Consider the following 20,720-nt stretch of genomic DNA (forward strand, 5'->3'; position numbering starts at 1 on the left):
TTTAATGAATTTTTCAAGCCTGATTTAAAAACCTGCAAGCAAACCAGTTTCTTGTATTTACAGGTATTATTGAGTCCCATGTAGATAAACCAAAGACTGTTTTGTTAAATACTATTTTATTACAGGTATATGAGATAAAGCTAACACTGCAGATGCATATTACTATGAAATGAACACAGACGTGAAACTAAATTAGCCACAAATACACGCATAGCACAGCTTAATTTATTTCTATAGAGCTACAGAACACTGTCAGGAAGAGTGAAAGTTCAAATGTATTGTGACTTGTCCAAAACAGAAAACGTAAAACCAGAACAAAATAATTTCCAATTTAACAACACTAACTACAACTTTTACTTTTTCCCTTATTTTTCAAAAAGAGCATCTCCACGTGATTACAAATAGGTGCAATGAACTTAATACACCACCTTTGTCTTCCCCTGAAGACAGGGAATAATTCACTCCAGAGGTGTAATAATTACAGGACTGTAAACATAACTGAAATGCTTAAGTAATTTTTGTTATTCTGGCAATAAACACAAACACAATTAAACAAGAACAAAATGAAACAAATTACTGTGCCATAAAAAAGTAATATTTCTGAAAATTACTTTTGGGTTCCTGACAACTAACAAGTTCTACTTGTCTGTCATTGCTCCTTTCTAGAGCAATACCAACAACAGTTGTTCAGCATACCAGCATATAAAATTCTCACGTGGACTTGCCAGTCACTTGGGACTGCTTTGTATGGATTGTTCCCTACTTTTCTGCCATAAGCACACTATATAATGTGTGTATATACATAATATAAACAAAGATGTGAAAAAAGACCTTTGCTTTTAAATTTTCTGTCTCTCGTCTTTCAGAGTCTAACTGCACAGGTAAATTGAGATAAGCTAGGGTTTGTTTTTTTTTAAAAGGAAAATCTGAATAACTTAAGTTTAACATTTATTTTCAGGCATAAATAACTGAAAAAAAACCACAAAAACCAAACAACCCAAACAACAAAAAAAAAAACAATCCACCAAAAAAACACCCCCAAAATCAAAACCAAAACCACAACACAAAACCAACCAAAACCCAACAAATGAGCCCCAAACAAACAAAACCTAACAAGGCATCAACCAAAGTTCTGGCCAGAAACAGGTAACATACAGACAAGTTGCTCTGCTGAGATACTCCTTCACTGTTTCCCTTCAGCATTCAATCTCCTGGTGATTTCTGTTTTACGCAAGACACCCCCAAACTGACCCGCCAAACACTTCTGCCACCTCAAGACTAGAATTTCATACCCTAGTTTTTTATGATAAAGGTATGAAGAAGCTGACTAGCTGAATCTTCACGCCAGGTATTGTGATTTAACTGATATTTCTGGGACAGGCAGGAAGACTAATCTTCATAATCCTACCATGTAAGCCTTAAAGAAATCGATAAAGCTTAATAAAAGAATAAATACAAGCAAGGATATTTGTAGTTCAATAGCTGGTCTTTGAGTTAACGACAAAGCTTGCATGCGATAAAAAAAATGAGAGGGTAGTACTATTCTTGCAATATATTGAAGAGTTTATCATAAAGGGCAACTTATTATTGCCAAGTATGTGAATGCACAAAACCTATGCCAGTCTAGCCCAATTATCTGGCTAATTTTGGAGGTTATGGCCAGCACAAGAATTCACCCTAAATGGCTATGATGCAGGGGAAAAGATCAGGTAAGGATTTTTCAGTAGATTAAAAAAAAAATAAAAAATTATTTAACCTTTTAACCTCTCATCTATAATGCCAAGTATAGTAAATTTTAACATTTATTACAAAACAAAATCAGTGTAGACCCCTCAAAGGGTGAAAAGCAATACCATGGTACTCGCTCATAGAATATGAAGTAACGCAGTACAGGCCCATTTAAGACATAAAAGCTCTGCAAGTCTTACCTGCACACTAGCAGCTGCTTTAAAATGTCATCAGCATGCTGCCCCTTTGGCCATCATGGTTAAATATCCAGTAGCTTCAGATGGAACATGTTCATTTCTTTATTGAATTGAAATCAGTATGTAGGAAGAGACTTCTAATGAAGAACACCTCTATACTATTTTCATGAAGTGAGTTCCTGGGCAGTTTCTTCGCTTATCCATGAACTGAGAAATGCATAACTAGCACAGAATCTAACAAGCCACATTCTTTTCAACCTTAAGTTTGCCTACTGCTGTGCAAATAGCACCATTTCTGCAGTGAAGCTCTGAAATAACAGAGCTGGTTACTTACTATTTTAAATACAAAAAATTTTCACCCTCTGTCCTGGTCCTGTGTAGCTCCCTCCCACTGATTAACCAGTAAAACCAAAACGAAATTAATGCAATGTTATTTGCCTAGTTAGAAAAAGCTGGTAAATTGGCTTTGTTTTTTTTTTGCCACCAGTAATTAGACCAAAGGATCATGAATTTCTATTAATAAGCACTATTCTGTTTTTAAGTGATTTACCTTATATTTCAATTTATTGTGAAAAGCATCTTACACTCGTTTCCATTCTGAGAGAAACATTCTCTTTTTCCTGTTTTGCACACCACTCCCTCATGTCCCTTCCAATTTTCTCTTGATTTCTTATAAAATGTACCCTTAACGAGATTTGGAACATTTTTAATCTGTTAAAAGTAAGTCATGCAATATCTTTCAAATTTTAATGATGGTCACATCCCAATGCAGCACAGAAAAAAATAAACACCCAAAACTGACTGCCCAAATGTTTGCAGGTGTTAACACAGTATTTGTTTTCCATCATGTTTTAAATAATACTAAAATCTGTAATGATGCCATAAATACTTACATTTTATCCAGTTAAAAAGAAAAGTGTTTGTGTAGAGGTTGTCTACTAGTTTCTTTCAGCTCCACAGAGTCTTGACAAAACAGTAATAGGAGTTTGTCAAGCTGTCAGAATTAAATAGCTGTTAAAAATATTTAGGGAGGTAACATCCATAATGTACCTACTGTAAAACCCAACCTTTTTGAAAGCAAATTCCACCATGTGGAGCTCAGACAAACAGTCTGAATAAAATGTACAGAAGAAAGCATTGTGGCATGTTTGATGCACAGCCTTTAAAGAAATATGAATTAATAAGACAAGATTATTTTTTTTCACATACACCCAGCAGAAATAGAGATAACTGCAGTCCTTGCAGGTGTAATGGGAAACAGGCGAAGGGCTCCATACATCCTCCATTCTTGCACAAGCCCACTGAAGTGCAGCCACACACATTCCCCTATTTTCCAGACCATAAATTCTCTTTTGATGTGACAACAATCAAGTAAGAAAAATAATCTGGGTGAAGGAATTTATGATGGCTGTAGTAACTCATACAAGAAATGTCACTTTGGGATACATAAATGCCCTTTCCTCTTCCATGACTGTGGATCCAAACGCACATGACTGCCAGGCCTTTTTGCTCACAGAACGACAGAAATGAGCAGTGCCAGTCACATCAGTCAAGCACGCATTCTAATACTGATTTTTTCAATGTAACATCAAGCTCTCTCCTATGTGAGTGTGCAACACTCACAAATTTAAGTGGAATGGGCCACATCTTAGCTTTGGAGAGTTCAGGATGAGTTGAAGATACTACCTAAGCAGGCAGCAAGGGAAGTACAGCCACCAGCTGGCAGAACAGCATGACACATTCAGTTACCCACTTACAGGGACTCTGTTATGAAATGTCTTGGCTGTTAAAGCAGCTTCCTTCTGGCAAAAAGAGACCTAATCTCATCAGTGTCACCACGTTAAGCCAGGCACATGTATAAATAATGCCATTTCTATTTCTTCTTTAGACCGGAACATATACTGTAAGTTGACTGACTGACTTCTGCAAACCGTTGAAAGAAGACACAGTCACTTTGTACAAAGAACTGAAAAGACAGAAGAAATTTGTTTTCCTTGCACCTATTCTGTTTCTTAGAAGTGAAAGAAGGATTATCTGGTGGGGACTACAGGGGTGCCTCTAAGACAGAGTGCCACTCTGCTACAAGCAAGCAGATTCAACTGGGATAAAAAAGCCAGGTTGGAGTGATGTGCTGATCTGGGAGTGACCGGGGGGGCACCTCGCTCACTGACACTCCAATGGCTAACAGTAGAGCAAGCACCCTTTTCAAGGGTAGATACAGCCTGTTCATAGATGTTTTGGTAGACTCTAGTAAGACTATGCAGGTGATGAGGTGAGTAGAGTCTCCTGAACTGTATCACGACACACAACAGCTGAGGGGACATGGCTGATACTCAGGTAGGTCCTCAAATGCAATTCCCAATAGCAGGAGTTAACCTTCAGTTGGCAGATCTCTCGGTAGCACTGTGATCCTTCTAGCCATCAGAATTCCTTCTCTTGACTGAAGCCACTGATCAACTCAGGCTCACCACTCCTTGGCAAGGCAGGTGGGTGGAATTGGATCTTGGCTGCTAGACTTGAAATAAAATGACCTAACTTAAGGCCAGTGTCAAGGGGGATTAAATTCCCGCATTATTTCAGTGTTAAATGAAGGTGACAGTTTCTGATCAGTGCAGAAAACATACTTTCCTTTCTTCTGCTTCATCTTTCTCCTTATAAACCCAAAGATCACAAAACCTGAAGAACAGTTTCCTGTATATGAAGGCCAGTGAGGATAGGTCTGTCTCTGCCTTCAAATACACCTTCAAGAAGCACAGCCTGAACCTGATGCTCTCATTTGGTTTCCACATCTGGCAACAGAAGCAGACCATGTGCATGTTGGGGATACATGCAAGTACCTCAGCAGGACACAGGTTCTATTGAATAAATTAGTAGAGTCAGGTCACTGTATGATGGCAACAAATTAGAAGTCAGAGTACCTAATTTATAGGGCTCTGCAACTTTGTCATGTCAAACAGATGTGTAAGGATCAGCTGCCTGAAGATTTCTGCACTACAGCATTAGCTGAATGAGCAACTATTATTCAAGTTAAAAATCATTATACAAGGAAAACAGACAAGCAAGAAAATACCAAACCAGCTATGTAACTGGAACCCTGGAATAGACAGTTGAGGATTCCACTTATGGCCTTGATTTTCTGACGGACGCTGTCTACAGACATGTAATACAAGTTACAACAACAAAACTATCCCTTCCTAGCCAAGGTGAGCAACCACCATCTGTTTTCATGATGTCTTCAGATATACAGTGGAGTTTGAACTATCTCCTAACTATGGAGTTTGAACTATTTCCTAACTTCAGACTCAGCAATGAGGAGTGCCCTCCATGATAAAAATACATTTAAGTCATCTGTCACAAGGATAAAATGTAGGACACGGCTCTGTATGCCTCAGTACAGATCATGTGATGCGCAGAGACTGTATCAAGACAACTGCCTTGAAGAGCAGGCAACTGCACGTCTTAGGTAAAGTGAAAGATTAAATGACTGCTTAGTTAGGCAACCTACCACTCCCCCTGTTAACCTGTATTGCCAAACTCCTACATCCCTCTGTTTCCCTAATATACCTTCTCGGGCAATTCAAACTCTTATTTCTTTGTCATCATGAGGATTAAAGACAGGCTGAGAATCTGTAAACAGCGGGATAACTCTTTCTGAGAGAGACAATGTGCATGAGAGGATAATCTGCATGCATCGTATTGATGCTTCTATTTATTCCTTTAACCTTTAAGCATGCAGGACATAACCTGCAAAAGGCAGTTTTCAAATGCAGTTGAAGCACAGTGCATTGTATTAGTTCAGACAACTGAAGCTCCACTTTTAATAGTATGCCCAATGTAGCTGATGGTGTAAAACCTCACTGGAAGATGTATGTCACCATACATCTGTGCAGATTTACTTCTGACCACTGAAATAAGTGAAATAGCTTTTATTTCAATACAAGAAGAGAAAGACAAGAGGGAAGGGGCTCTAGGAAGGAAATTCTTCTTTGTTTCTTTACCATCACCTAGAGTTGGTAGGAATTGGTCTCCTTTACAGTATTCTTTCTCATGGTAGCTTATGATTTCAATAAATTGATTTTCACAGTCTTGAATAAAAGACATTTGGTAATTTCAACTATTAATTAGCTTCCTTATTTGAACATATTTTACCTTCAAATTGTTAGAGAATTCTCTCTCAATTTTGAGCTCAATTTTTAGCTCATGAAGAGCTACTGGTGACCTACTGGAAGTATGCTGAAGTTTACTAGTGCTAAGAAATTACATCAATATTTTATGTGAGACATCTTTAAAGGTCAGCTTTCTTCAGCAGCTAAACATCACCTCTTCTGAACACATGATTAAGGCAAAAGAATTTGTTCCATTTGTTCCTCTGTGTATGTGTTTCCACACTTGCTTTGCCTTTCTACACAATGCACAGAGAAGCAATATATTCATTCCATGTCTGAATAACTGTATTAGAACTAATGGAAATTGAAGATAAATTTGATGCAAAAATTGAACCCATTTACTGCAAGGGGAAGCTTGGATGGTATTTTCAAACATGAGAGAATTAAACACTCAAATCCCATTAAAAGTCAACACAGACTGGGTGCTAACCTTTCCAAACCTCTTCTAAAATTCTTAAATATAACAGCACTGACAAAGCTAAATTCTTTTAAGCAAAGGCTGCATGAAAACATTATCCCTTATTGGAAAAAGAAAAAAAAAAGGAGAAAAATATAAACCAGCAAAACATCCTCGAAATACTATGCACTCCCTCCATATTGCATAATCGCACACAGCATCCCAGCATATCATATCTAGGTTTAGGGGCATTATGCAGTGGAAGGCTCCCACTTTCCCTTCTTTAGGATGAAGTTATCAGCACCACTGAAATGTCTGGAGTAGCCTTAGTACTCTGTTGTGTCTATACACTCAGGTAATGAAGGTGAATCATTCCTATTTGCACTGTACCATTTGCACTGAAGTAGGCAATACAAGTACTATTCCTTTTGCTTTTCTAAAAGATGTTTAATACAATGCAGTATTTAAAGTCAATTAAGAGAAGCTGTAATACATAAATACTGGATATGTCCAAACGAATAACCATAGTAGCAACCTTTCAATGTCCATAGAAATCCTACTTTAGAACACAAAATACAAATCCTAGATGAATGTTAATCTCTTAAACCTATGTAAATTCACACTTTGAAGATGAAGTCTACAAACAAAAAAGAGACTACAGCATAAAGCACCAATATTAAAAAAAATTTAGCAAGCAGCAGAACTGCTGGTACTCCTGATGCACAGAACTCTTCACGGAGTCAGCCTGTAAAGCATACCTCACAGCAGGGATGCTATGCTAATAGCAGCACCTAGAAAACAACACACCATGTCAGTGATGAAAATAAATTGGAAACTGACATCTTCCCATGGAGTGTTTTTAAAGGTTTAAAAATATACCAAAGTTATCAACAAAATAATCTCATTTTTCAGCAAGACACTTGTGGCCTGTGGTGGCGGTACAGAAAGAAGGTCTGCGTAGCTGTTATCCTATTAAAAAAAACACCACAAAAACAACAAACCAAACCAAACCAACCCCCAAACCAAAACACAGAAGAAAACAAAACAAAAAGCAAAACTTGGGGCTAGTTAAGAGAAAAACTCTGGTCCATTCAAGCTCATTCTGTACCAAAGGAGAGTTCTTGGCAAAAGCTGAGGCTTTAGAAATGTATGTTCAGCCAGGCACAGCATTAAGGACACAACGTAGGGCATACTATGTGGCAGTTAAATTTAATGTTTCTCTCCTCCAACCAGGAATTAAAAACTAGTACAAGCATAACTTCCCTTCCTAAAGCTAAGAAATACTCTGAATATCACACCAGGTTAACCTGGTCTGTCAGACTTGTATACTTTTAAGACGTTTCCCAGAACCTTGGAAAAAGAAAAACAAAAACAAAAAAACAAAACAGAAAACCCACCAAAAAACACTCGAAACCATGTACACAAAACCAACCAAAAAAAAAACCACACCAAACCCAAAACCAAAACTTCACCCAACCCCAAAAAAACCACCAAAACAGAAGTGCCTACTTTCTGGATAGTCTCTGTACACCTTGAGCCTGTGAGCTGCAGAACCTGGTAAGCTACTCCTTTTACAGTCAGAGAGGGTGAAGGTCATGATTTGGAGATGACGAAGCAGCAGTTAGGCAAAGACTATTGAAGACCGCTTAGTGGCTACTGACAGCAGGACAGAAACAAGCACTGACAATTTAGGGAGTGTGGATGTCACGACTTGGTTATGTGGAGCAAGGAAAGGCAAAGAAAGCCCCTAGACTCCACAGGTGGAAGCAAAATCACGATTCAAGTATTCTCCTGGACATTTGTACTGGAATGGAAGCTACAGCTGGGTCAAGATCTAATATTCTGTGGACCATCGCAAATAGCTAATGCCTGTTCCAGCAGTGCAATTGATTCCCTCAAATCACACTATATAGAAGGCAGAAGTTTAAAGAGATGCACAGCCAAGCAGTTCCACTGATAAAAATTTACAAATTGAATTCCTGGCTTTCTGAAGGAAAACAATAAACAAACTCAGGGTTCTGGTTTGTTTTGTTTGTTTTGTTTTTTTTTCTTCCTGTTAAGTGTTTTAATTACTGCATGACTATTTCTACCTCAATAATATATTTCCAGTCTCTTCTTGATTAGCACTGAGCCAATTAGTTTACTCTTAATTGCTAGTACAATGACAAGAATTTAGGTAAGTCTTTAGTATATTCATCTAGTGTTTGACACGTTTCACACTGAATGAAGAATGGCACATCCAGCTGATATTCCAAAACCAATTTAGATGGGTGAGGAATCAATCTCATGTGTTAGAACCTGACTGGGCTCCAAATTAAATAGTCTGAAACCTCACAGCCAGTAATACATTCTAGGCTTTCTTGGCTTTAAATCTAAAAACCTAAGTTTTACCTTCAACCACACTACCTTATCAGAACAGATGCAAAAAATGTATTATGTAGACAAAATCTAAGTGGAATTAGAGAAATATGCTGGGGAACAGGTGGAACTCAGATGTATTATTTTCTAGATTTTCACGCTGTAGTTTTCATTTTTCTGCAGAAATAATTACATTGCAATGACAACTGAATACAAGTAGAGGAATGTGGATATTAAGTTTAAGAGTAACAGACTTATGCACCTATAGTTAGAAATTAAGATAATGTCAGCACAAGTACTCTAAGTTCACCTAAAATACATACAAAGATAAAAAAATCTTCAATTTGCTCGTAATGCTGCAATGTTTCTTTCTCAAACGTAAAGCGAATCTTCTGTATCTCCATGTTCCTTGTGAAATGCTCATCCAATCACCAGTTAATTACTTTCAACACAAGGTTGAAAAAAAATGAACCATTTTGAATTTTCAGCTCAAATTAATTTTGGAAAGATAATACAAATTGCTTTCTATTTTGTTCAAGTGCTTAGCAGTTAGTACTGAAATGCATCAAAGCGCAGTTTCGTTCATTTTTATCAGGACACAGTGTGGCATAAGAATACAACATCTTTACATGATGAAGCAATTCTAGATGAGCAGTATTACAAATTCTTCTCAGAGTTAAAAGTAAACTCTGACATGCACACTGCCATCACTAGAATTTCAGGAAAGGTAACTGTACCACACATACATATTTGTGGTGAAGATTATAACTGTAAGCAATTTTCTATCTAAAATACCATAACTAACACAGAACTATTGCTGATTAACAAAGAGATTAAAGAAACACAAAAAAACAGATGAATAATTCTTGGTAATATGAGATTATAAAATATGAAAGTCTTGACTGTACTGATAATCTTCAAAAATCATTGAGCTTAAAACTGAGTTTTTCACTACCTTAAAAATGAGGCTGAGTGAAATGAACTGCCATATTCATTGGCTAAAAGAGTAAAGTATGTTCAAGACTGCCAGTAGAGGAAGGATAGTAAGCAGAGAACATATGCAGCCCCACATTCTCAGTCTCCAATACTGTGAGTATACACAACTCCACTGCACAGCAGAAACTGTGACATGATTTTTAAAGGTGACAGCATTTATTTTAGGAAAAGCATCATTTGGCTGTAACCCAGAATAATAAACTTGGCTGAGATGTCCATTCAGACAGATGAAGTTTGGTACCTGGATCTTAATCAAGACAGACACATTAACATTCTTATCCTTTAAAGATTCAAACCCAAGTGCTATAGCTTATGAGAAAATCAGAATCAAAACTTAACAACCAATGCATGTATTTAAAAAGAAAACTTCCAAGTATAAATGAAAAATTTCATCCTTAGAAGTGTTCAAGGCCAGGATGGATGGGACTTGGAGCAACCTGGAGCTAGTTTCAAGGTCCCTCCTAACCCAAACTAGCCCATGGCTCTATGATGAAAAATGAAATTATACTTTGATATACACACACCCCCCCACCCCCCCGCCACAATAACATTTTCAAAACACAGCAAGTTTTGAAAGATTACCTGGTAAAAATACCATCCACAATACCAACTGTTGTCTCCTTTGCAGGAACATAAGAACCAATCTGTGCCATGACCGCGATCAATGCAACTTGCTTTATATAGGAGCTTTTTCCTCCCATGTTTGGTCCAGTTATTATCATGACCCTTTCACCATCCCCCTGGAAACATAAAACAGTGGTCAAATATATTGTCCAGCATCTGGTGCTTCTATGAGAAAATATGCTGTGTGTACATTGCTTAGAGGTATACAGGACAAGTCCTTAGGATTAAACATTCTGTTTCTAGGTGAACAGCTTGCTTCATTCTTGGAGTTCATCACATTCACATTTTAAGATATTGTGAAGTCCCAGATGGATAAATCTTCCCAAGACCTTTCTAGACTACTGAGACACAAGCATCAACTTTTATTACTCTTCAGCAAAATGGACAGTGAGGGGGAACCTTCTCATTCTCCATGAAGGAGCAAAGAAAGCACTCCAGCAATTCTGTGTGCCATTTTCTGGGGAGAAAGGGAGAAACTCATCAGTTTTCAGCACCAATTTTGGTTGTGATCTGGATTCCTCAGAGTTCTTATTGCCAAATGGATAGACCTGGCAGACAAAGATATGACCTAGGTTTTACACCCATGCATAATTGCTTGCCTTGGTTGAACATAAGCACATTTAAACAGACTGGCTATACAAGAAATGAAGACATTGCTGACTTTGGCAGTATTTGATTGCAACACATATACTGTGAGTTGACTGTATCCAATCTCTGATTGATCAGTGCACTAACCACTGAAATCCTATGGAAAATAAAATCTGATGCGAGAGCTCATCTCAGCAGTAAGATTCCCAGCAATACTGCTACCTGTCTATGGTAGGACATAGAATAAAACTGTGCAAGCCAATTGCTAATACAAAATTAAAACTCATCAATGATCTATAAAGCTTTCTCATAGCCTAACTCAACACTAGGAAATTAAGTTATGCAAGGACTTTGGGCAATTAAGCTTCTACTTTCTACTGGGTATGTACAATGAAATCCAACAATTTGATGAACTAACCAAAAATCAGCATATTCCACTGCCCCATGGGAGGGGCATGGAAGAAAGGACAAGGAGTGCATAATGAACATTAGCCACACCACTTAGGAATCTTGGAACTGATTAAGCATTGTGACAATGACAACAACAACAACAAAATCTTCACAGAATAAACATCACAATCTTTACAGATCTGTATTTTGATAGAGCTTTCATTTTGTTAACAAGGAGGTTAATAAAATTCAGACAGGACTGTCACATGTCATGATCCTGATAATACAGAAGATACATGCAATCATGTAAAAAGCTGTTCAGCTTTTGTGGAGGAAACCCCATCTATGTGGAATTCAGAATAAAGTAAAAATCCAGAAAATGCCACTCTTAGAAATAAAGGATGGATGTAATAAAATGCTTATGACTGTACAGGAACAAAACCCACAATTTAGTCTCTAAGGTAGTTTCAACACCGCTACTAAAACTTCGCCAGGGCCACCACTGGGCTCAACACAACAGAATTTATAAATATTTAAAACCAGAATGAGTTCATCTGCTGGATTCCACAGATTTCATGCATGTTTGGTATCCCTCCAGGGTCCCTCCAACCATGCTGTGAGGCTGGTGGCCGGCTTGCAAAGTCAGCTTTCAAAAAGAACATAGGCTCTAACATCAGACCACAAAGCCCATTTGCCCTTAGAACCGCATGCAAACATAAGCTAACATCTTACTGAAATTTATGGCTGAAATTAAAAGTAATAAATGAATCCACAAATGTTTGTGGAGGAGAGGGGGAATGGGAGAATGTTTATTTCAGGGCACTGCAAGAAAGCTTTTCCTAAAGTTAGATATTCAACAACATTTCAGATGAAAACACGGCAAAAGATCCATTTTCCTGCTGATTGAAACACATCCGCTTAAAAAAAAGAAGCATTTTAATAAACTGAGTTCCCACCCACCTCTCTCAAAAAAAGGAGAGCTGAAACCAGCAGTAGAGGCAAGAGCAATTCTACCACGATCACTTGATTTTGTAATATTCAGTATTTAGAAAGCCAACATAAGAATGGGACTAAGAGGGGAAAGTGCATGATGATTACTGAATGTAGTGCTGAATTTTTTGTAAGGGCCATCTGCCACTTGTTTGGAGTTGACTAATAATTTTGAAAGCATTCCCTGAAGTATTGCACAATAGCTGTATCATTGTGCAGGATAGAAGACAATTTAAAAATATTTCCTAAGAAATAGATATACAAATCTGAATGGTGTTGATCACAGCAATGCTCCTCACTGACATCTGTTTCATACCTTTTCTATATTTACTGTATGAAAAGGCATTTATGTATTCACAGTTAAGTTGCAAGCCTATCTTTTACATGTATTAAGAACAGACGTGTAATATTTCAAAAAATATATAGACAGGTAAATATTTAACAAAAACGTCAAAAGGACATGTAACTGAAAAGACATTTTAAGAAAAAAAGGAGGAAACAAACTAAAATACGTTTATCAGAAACAGATTACGTGAAATAAAATACAGCAGTGTTTCCTTCATATGGTAATTGCGTATTTATAGCAATTTTAGGCAATTTATGTCATACAATTCAGGTAACATGGCACAGAAAATGTTAAGAAGCAGCACCCACGCTTTCTCTGACCTACTGACAACAATACAAGTAAATAATAGTCTTACTACTTCGCAACATGGTTATTGCAGAAAATAAGTCAGAGGGAGACTCAGAAGTAACATATAGGCTGCAAGCTACACTTTGCAGGGCGGGATCTTTTATCATAATACGAAACCCTTCTTACAACTAATGTGCTGTCTACAGAGTGTGTACTTGATACAATATACTTAAGAGTCAGAGCTCCAAACCTGCTTAGTCAGAGCAAGAAATGCTGTATGAAATTCATACTTCCAGAAAGAAAGGAAATTACAAAGTAGATAAATATCTGAAAAATAATCTGTGCTATCTGAGAATTAATTTGGAAAATGAGCCTGTAACATCTTACATGGAGACAAGTTAGAAAACTTAACTGTGTAGATGAGGCCCTGAGTGATACTGTTTACTGGTGGTCTTGGCAGTCCTAGGGTAATGGTTGGACTTGATCTTAAAGGCCTTTTTCAAACTAGCTGATTCTATGATTCTTAAATTGTTGCTATCTTCTACATTAAAAAACTCCACAAGTTTGAGATGAAGTTATGACAAAATGCAGATTCCTTCTGATGAAGCTGTTAAAAAAACTGTGGTGTTTTGTTTTTTTCTAAATAACCATTTAAACTTTCATTTTCCTGACTTTGAGATCTCTTTTCTTTATGCCACTAAGATGGAACAAGGCTGTAAAGAGAGCATCTGGCTGTAAGATAGCAGAAAAAGGACAAAACAGTCGTGGACACATCTAGCTATCCCTCTCTGAATTGCAACCAAGCAGACAGTTGTGTGAATAAATTATTTAACTTCCTGGCAAGAAGCAAATCCCAGATTCCTTCCCTTGAATTATCTTAAGTTGAAATGGTATCTCAGTACTTACTGAGAGGTTAGTTGAATTTGGAACATATTGATCCTGCTCTCCCAGCAATACATCAATTACAGGGTGCCTCCCATTTTTTATAATTATTTCTTGCTGGTTATCTTGCACAGTTGGTCTGCAAAAAGGAAGAGACATTAATTTTAATGTTTATTGTAACTGATTATTTAGAACTACTGTAACTAAAGCATGCAGGAGGTTCATCTATGATGTAGATTTTGGGGGGTGGGTGGAGAGAGAAAAATTAATTATTGCTATCAAGCATTTTTAAAGAATTCCTTGGTTTCATTCAGGCATAAAAAAATATTAGAATATTAGCAGATTGGAAAAAAAGAAACTTCAGAGCATTTTCTTCAGTTTTCATAGCCTAGGGAATGTTTTCAGTTGTTTATGTGTATTCTAAAAAAAAACCTATTAAGAACTACAAAATGAACTAGCACTAGCAAAACCTGCAAACTGATGAGCTTGCTTCCATCCCATCATTGCACCAACTTCTGCCAAGTGCCACCTTCTGCAGATAAATTTCATATTCTCAGAATGATCTTGCTGATGAACTGGTTCAGCCTGTTACTACATTAGCTCCTAAGTGGAGCATGGGAGCAAAGAAAATTGTCTAAATATGTGTTTTATGACTGGTAACACATTAAACAATACAAATCAAAGACTAGGGTATGATGAGGCAATAATCCTCCAATAAACATCACAGCTCTTGTAATCCGACAGCAACAGCCAATAACAGTCACCAAACAACTGTCTATAAAAGAACTTACTACCTAAGTTGAAACACTGAAATGACAATACCTTTTTATAAATTAACATGCAAACAGATCAATATTTTTTTTCTGTCATCTCCAAGCCATGTAAAAAGTTTTGTCTCAGATGCTTCCACCTTAGCTGTAAATTTGTCTACATGTCTACTAATGTAACATGTATAATTCTGTTACATATCTCCATGTCTGAAAACCTCCATCTCCAAGAGCTGCATGGTCTTCACAGAACAAAAAAGGCAAAAGCAGCATGTTCAACTGAATTATGACTAAGATTTCTTTTTGTTTTTTTTTTTTTAGCATAAAGATACTTCCAGCGGTTGTATGACTGAGATGAAACCAATGCAAACAGTGTCTTAGCCCTTGGGGACAAAGAAAGGGAATTTCATTCTACACTTGCGGGATGCATAAGTTGAAGTGTAATACGATGGTCTGAAAAGAGGAGCACATACTTAGAAGTACTTCCTCCTGTACCTCTCCACTTTGTATTCAAGAGAGGGAGATGACAGCTAAGTGACCCATTTGCCATTTCATAATTCTGCCCTCAGCTTTGGAAATAATTCCCTTTTTTAACTGCTTGAGCCTCCTTCCAAGTATCTGTGAGACAGGATGTGGTTTCAGGATGCCATGAATCTTGCTAACTGCCTGTTCTGGCTTCTAAGGGGTCCATGGAAGTATTGCTTCAGCTATAGTAATTCAAGAGCTCTCCCTTGCCCTGTGTTCCAACAATCACACAATTATGCGTCATAAGGCAGAAAAAAAAAAAAATATATATATATATAAAATCAAATCAAATCAAATCAAATCAAATCAAATCAAAGAAAAAGGTAAATTGCTCTGGAATGCATAACAAGTCCTTTAGTCAAGTACCACCCTCTCAACAGCATTCCTTCAAGTTAAACAAATGCAGTCTGCAGAGTAGATTCTCAAACATCAGACGATCATCTCTGGACTACCTACATCATCTTTAGGCATCTAACTTTGCTGCCCAGGAGCCCTGACGTTCATTTTGTAATCCTTTAAGTAAAGGATGAGTCTTCCAACACAGGGGTTGTGAGATGCCTCAAAGCTGTAGAAGGTGCTCCTCCCTCTCCAACAACCTGACTTCACAACTTGTTTATATGCCTCAAGTAGGGTGATAGGAAACAATCCTCACTCAATCAAAAACATTCCTCTGAAATACTTAAATTAGTTAATGTGAAAAGCTTTCCCTCAGTAGCCCTCCAAAATGAATTACTGACACCTTCCCTGAAGTTTCACTAAGAAGTCTCCTTCTTGCCAGTTTGTATGTGGTTCTAAGCCACTCTTCAAAATTCAGTGAATCATTTAAAACTCTGCACAGTGAACAAATCAGATTTCAATTTGTTTTCTCGTCTGAGTATACAGAACCAAGCAATTACTTTCAAAGAGATTTTGACAGAGGCACACAAGATCCCAAGAGTCCAAAAGTGATCAGCACACATAAGCTGCATCCACACACACTTAAGACATGATTTGTTGTATTTCCATGGGTCTCAAATGTTAAGAATTCATATAGTTATTCCAAAGCAGCTGTAGGAGCACTTGCAGCACAGCCCCACCATGACAACATTTGAGAGAGTTTTTTTAAAAACACATTTTCAAAAGATAGTCAGTGAGAACTGTGTGACAGAGTGAATGGTTGAGGACTGGAAACGAACAGCCCTTGCAGAAGTGTCTACAGTAAACCTCAGAAACAGTAAGGGCTGCCCTCTAGGACAGCACTCAGCAGGTTGAAGCAGTGGCTGGCCCAGTGAGCGTCCAGTGCCTTTGGAGACAGAAACCCCACTGCATGGAAGAAAGCACTCCAGTGAGACTGACTGCCTCTGTGTGGGTGCAAGAAATGTGGGCTCCTAAGTGAGAGGAAGACCCAGCTGGAGGGTGCTCAGGCTCAGGAGCCAGCTCTGAATCAACCTCTGGTGAAGCAGGACTTGAGTGTTCATGTCTCCCCTGTGCAGAGAAATGGGGGTACAGCCCTGGCACCACCAGAGTCCCAGGCTGGTGTGCCGAGGGTACATGTAAGTTGCATGGCTCATCAGGCCAAATACGTGATCCTGGGTGAACCATCATCACTGCTCTGGAAGTTGGTACTAATATTTACCTATTATTTACCTATATTTACCTATAATTTATTATTTGTACTATATTTACCTGAAATACATCCTTGAAACATATCTAGAATTTTAGGTATTAGAAACACTTTATAAATTCAGACCTTGCTGAGAAAGAGAACAAAAAAATTCTGCACAAAGTCCAACATATATTTATGTACATGTGAGATACCACCTCCCAGAGTCAGGTCAAACAACAGACAAACATAAGATGTCAAATTTGAGCTGTAATGTTTATAGATTTGCATGAAGCCCAGAGCTGTTGCTTTGCAAAATCAGATTAAGTTGACTCCACTGTAAACAATTTTAACAATGTGTCATAGTACACCCATTAAAATTCAAATTTAATTTAACTACTTCCTGTAAGAGCCTACATAAAAATTAAAAATTCATTACCTGCAGTAGTCTCCTTGTTTAGCCACCTGGGCCAATGAGAACAGGCAGTCAACAGTTGCTAAGTGACCAACCACTTTAGACAGAGGGTGATAATGTTCACTGAAATGGCTACACCAAAACAGATAAAATACAGAAGAGAAAAAGATAATTTCATACAGATACAAATGTACTGTCAGAATATACCCTGCTCAGTCTTCTCACAGAGCTCCTATGCTCTTAAAATTACTCTGAATTCAAAACTCCCAGCAGTGTATTAAGTTACAATATGAGGACACAATCTTTAATCAAGATGGACCTCAAAAAAAAGCAGACAAAATGAAATTCATTAAATCGTGTATAAAGGGTCTGCAGCTGATCCCTGCTGCCTAAATGATGCCTATACAGTGGCAACTGAATCCCAGCTGCTGACTCACTTCAACCTTATGTTCATCAAAAACCCGCAAAAACCTGGAAGTGCGTGAACGCATAAGTTGCCTACAATTTCAATAAAGGACGGTATCTACAGCAGAAAATACAAGAATTAATTTCCCATCTATGGTACTGCTTCCCCCAACAGAATAATGATGTTATCAGGAGGACACAGTTTTCAGTAGAGTTCATTCACATAGTTCTCAAGAATTTCTTTTTTTCCCCTCTCATCATCTCAAAGATACAGCACGGAATACAAAACCAGTAGGGGGGGCAAAATTAAGTCATTATTTTAATAAAAAAATAAAATTGAGAGCTGGGGAACAAGAGTACCTTCCTACACACAAGTCCTACAGCTGGTATCATCTCCCAAGTAACAAAGGACGGGACAAGAGGTAACAGCCTCAAGATGCACCAGGGGAGAGTCAGACTGGATCTTAGGAACAATTTCTTCCCCGAAAGGGTGCTCAGGCATTGGAACAGGCTGCCCAAGGCTGTGGTGGAGTCACCATCCCTGTGTAGAAAAGGCCTTTAGTGACTTGGGTTAGTGGTGGCCTTGACAGTCCTGGGGCAACAGCTGGACTTGATGATCTTGATGGTCTTTTCCAACCTAAACAATTCTATTATTCTATCATACAACACCACGGACAACAGCAAAGTGACCATGAAAGCAGCAGTTCTCTAAGTGAAGAAAGGTTAAAATAGGTCTACTCAAACTTATATGGCTGATACAGTGACAAATTATTTAACAGAACTATTTTTTTACAGTATTGCAAAGGCAACACATCAGAAGAAGGGTAAACTGGAATGTGTTTTCTGATTTCTACAAAATCTAAGGAATTGCTAGGCTTCTACTAGGAGGCAAACCTTGGCATCAGTTATGTCCCATGACACAATTTCTGAAGGAACTTGTTAAGGTTTCGCAATGAGGGAAAAAGCACAAATGAAAGCAAGCCAAATATCGCTTTGTGGCAAGAGAGACAATTTCAGTGGGTCTGTAATTTATGGAAGTAAAAAAAAATGTATCTGATAACCAGACACCTGAAAAATTAAAAGGTATTTAGAAGTTTGAGAAATATTTTTTAAACTCCCATTTTAAAGATCCTTTGGCTAAATAGCCAAATAACTTTATTCAAAACGTAGATCTGAGAAAAACAGGTCTTCTGTGCCCATTATGAGGGACAGTAACAGCCCCATTACTTTCTATCGAACAGACCTAGTCAACTGGCAGGGATAGCATACAAAATAGAGTATGAAGAATCACACTAAGCCAAGGGTCTGCCTTTGGGCACCCAGAACATTCCTAACTCAAAACCTGTAAGTTACAGTACTTAATTTATTGTTTTTTTTAAGTAATGGAACACTTAACAGCAAAGCCATACTCTAGTTCAATTAAAATTAAAAGTGAATTTGGTTAACTTGTATATTAAATTCTTTTTTCCAGTTCAATTACATTGTACTGTAATAATAATATGACTAGATTTGGTTTAACTCAAAATGCTACTTTCAGGCTTTTAATGCAGTGCTAATAGCTTTCGAATTTTGAGTGCCACTTTTATATATTTAATAGTGTATTTTCATCAGAATTGTAAAATCTAGAGATACCTCTGCTGGTCTCAGGACTCAGTCTGCAAATGTCTTCCATTCAAATGCTTTAAAGTGAAGAATAATACATTAATTGACTCTCTTTGAAGTTGTTGTGGGCAATATAATTAAATTAGCAATATTTATTATTTTATTTCCACTATAACAGCAGAAAAAGAAAAATGTTAATCTTAAAAAAAATAACTACAATGACAAAAAATGACTCTATTTTGGAAACTCACTCTAAAAATCGTAGCCATTCAGCACTACAGTCAAGGACTAGCTGCTCCCGGAGCTGATTCAGATGTCTGTAATTTTCTATAATAAAAGGAGAGTGGAAACGGCTGACAGCTTTTGTACTGGAAAAAGAGAGAAAAGCCAAATATGAAATAAAGGTTACTAAGCAATCAGTTACACCATCTATACAAAATTGGACTAGTTTGTCTTCTGTGAGCTCTGAAAATAAATGTTTAAAAAATAAAAAAAAAGTCTTTTATTGTGGTACCAAACTCTATTGATTCCAATTATCTTTGCTGTGAATAAAGTTGCTGCATTGCTACCCATTCATAAGGCTCTTGAAATGTTTTTCACAATGTAGCATATTATTACTTCAGTTTATATATTTCACAAAATTTTGTTTAGCTATACACTGCACAAAGGGATGACCTTTCTGTGATTGCATGTATAAGGAACTCCAAGAAAAAAAAAATCACTTTAAAGAGGAAAACTTCATGATAAGCCTGAAATAAACTTAGTAAATACAGATTGTCTTGTAAGTTTCTCTTTGGACACTTGATATTTATGTATGCATTTTCATTAAGGAGTCGCTTTTGCACTCCCAGGCATTATTTTACAAAATCCAGATTAGCTGTAATTTGTTCTTCAGCATCTTCATTCTGTCTGATTTGTGTGCTTTTAATACTGAATTCTTGCATAAGCGGATAGCAGGTAGTTTCAGGGTCCACCTTGATTATGCCTATTTCTGGTGCAAGATGTTTGTGCTCACACATTACACACCAGGCCTTGTAAAGAACACTACACACTATAATATTGGACTCCACACACTACAGCACTGGACTCTACACATCCATGGACTCTACAAAATGTAATATTACAGTATTCCCCCTGTTTGAATAATAAAACAAATGACCGAAAAGAAAAAAAAACAACTACATCATTCAACTTATCTTTGTTTCATCTACTGGGAAAGGTATCCAAAGCTATTTAAAATCATGATTACACAACGTGAAGTACCACAGCAAGCAAACCTTGCCTGTATGAATAAGTGAAATGACATTTTAAATGCAATAGCTATACTGAGATGCACAGGTATTTGCACAGCTACCTTCACCTTTCTGAATAAAGTAAGATCAAAATTTTATGAAAGATTTGCATGTACAAGCTACAGACAAAACTGAATTCAGACCATAAATTTGGACACCAGTGTACGTACTTTCATATACAT

General features: G+C 37.3%; 1 protein-coding gene across 1 annotated transcript in view; it reads right to left on the reverse strand.

Annotated features, from left to right (window-relative positions):
• The window catches only part of MSH3 (mutS homolog 3), a 125,894-nt gene that overhangs the window by 14,569 nt on the left and 90,605 nt on the right, over nucleotides 1-20,720 (reverse strand). Inside the window, 4 exon segments of the mRNA XM_061478756.1 lie at nucleotides 10,425-10,582; nucleotides 13,975-14,089; nucleotides 17,264-17,371; nucleotides 19,498-19,614. Of these exon segments, the coding sequence (XP_061334740.1) occupies nucleotides 10,425-10,582; nucleotides 13,975-14,089; nucleotides 17,264-17,371; nucleotides 19,498-19,614 (498 nt within the window).

This window comes from Pezoporus flaviventris, unplaced genomic scaffold (assembly GCF_033815535.1).
Source record: "Pezoporus flaviventris isolate CSIRO_AGI_PZ_B2104156 unplaced genomic scaffold, CSIRO_AGI_Pfla_v1 ptg000131l, whole genome shotgun sequence".
In the NCBI taxonomy this organism is placed as follows: domain Eukaryota; kingdom Metazoa; phylum Chordata; class Aves; order Psittaciformes; family Psittacidae; genus Pezoporus; species Pezoporus flaviventris.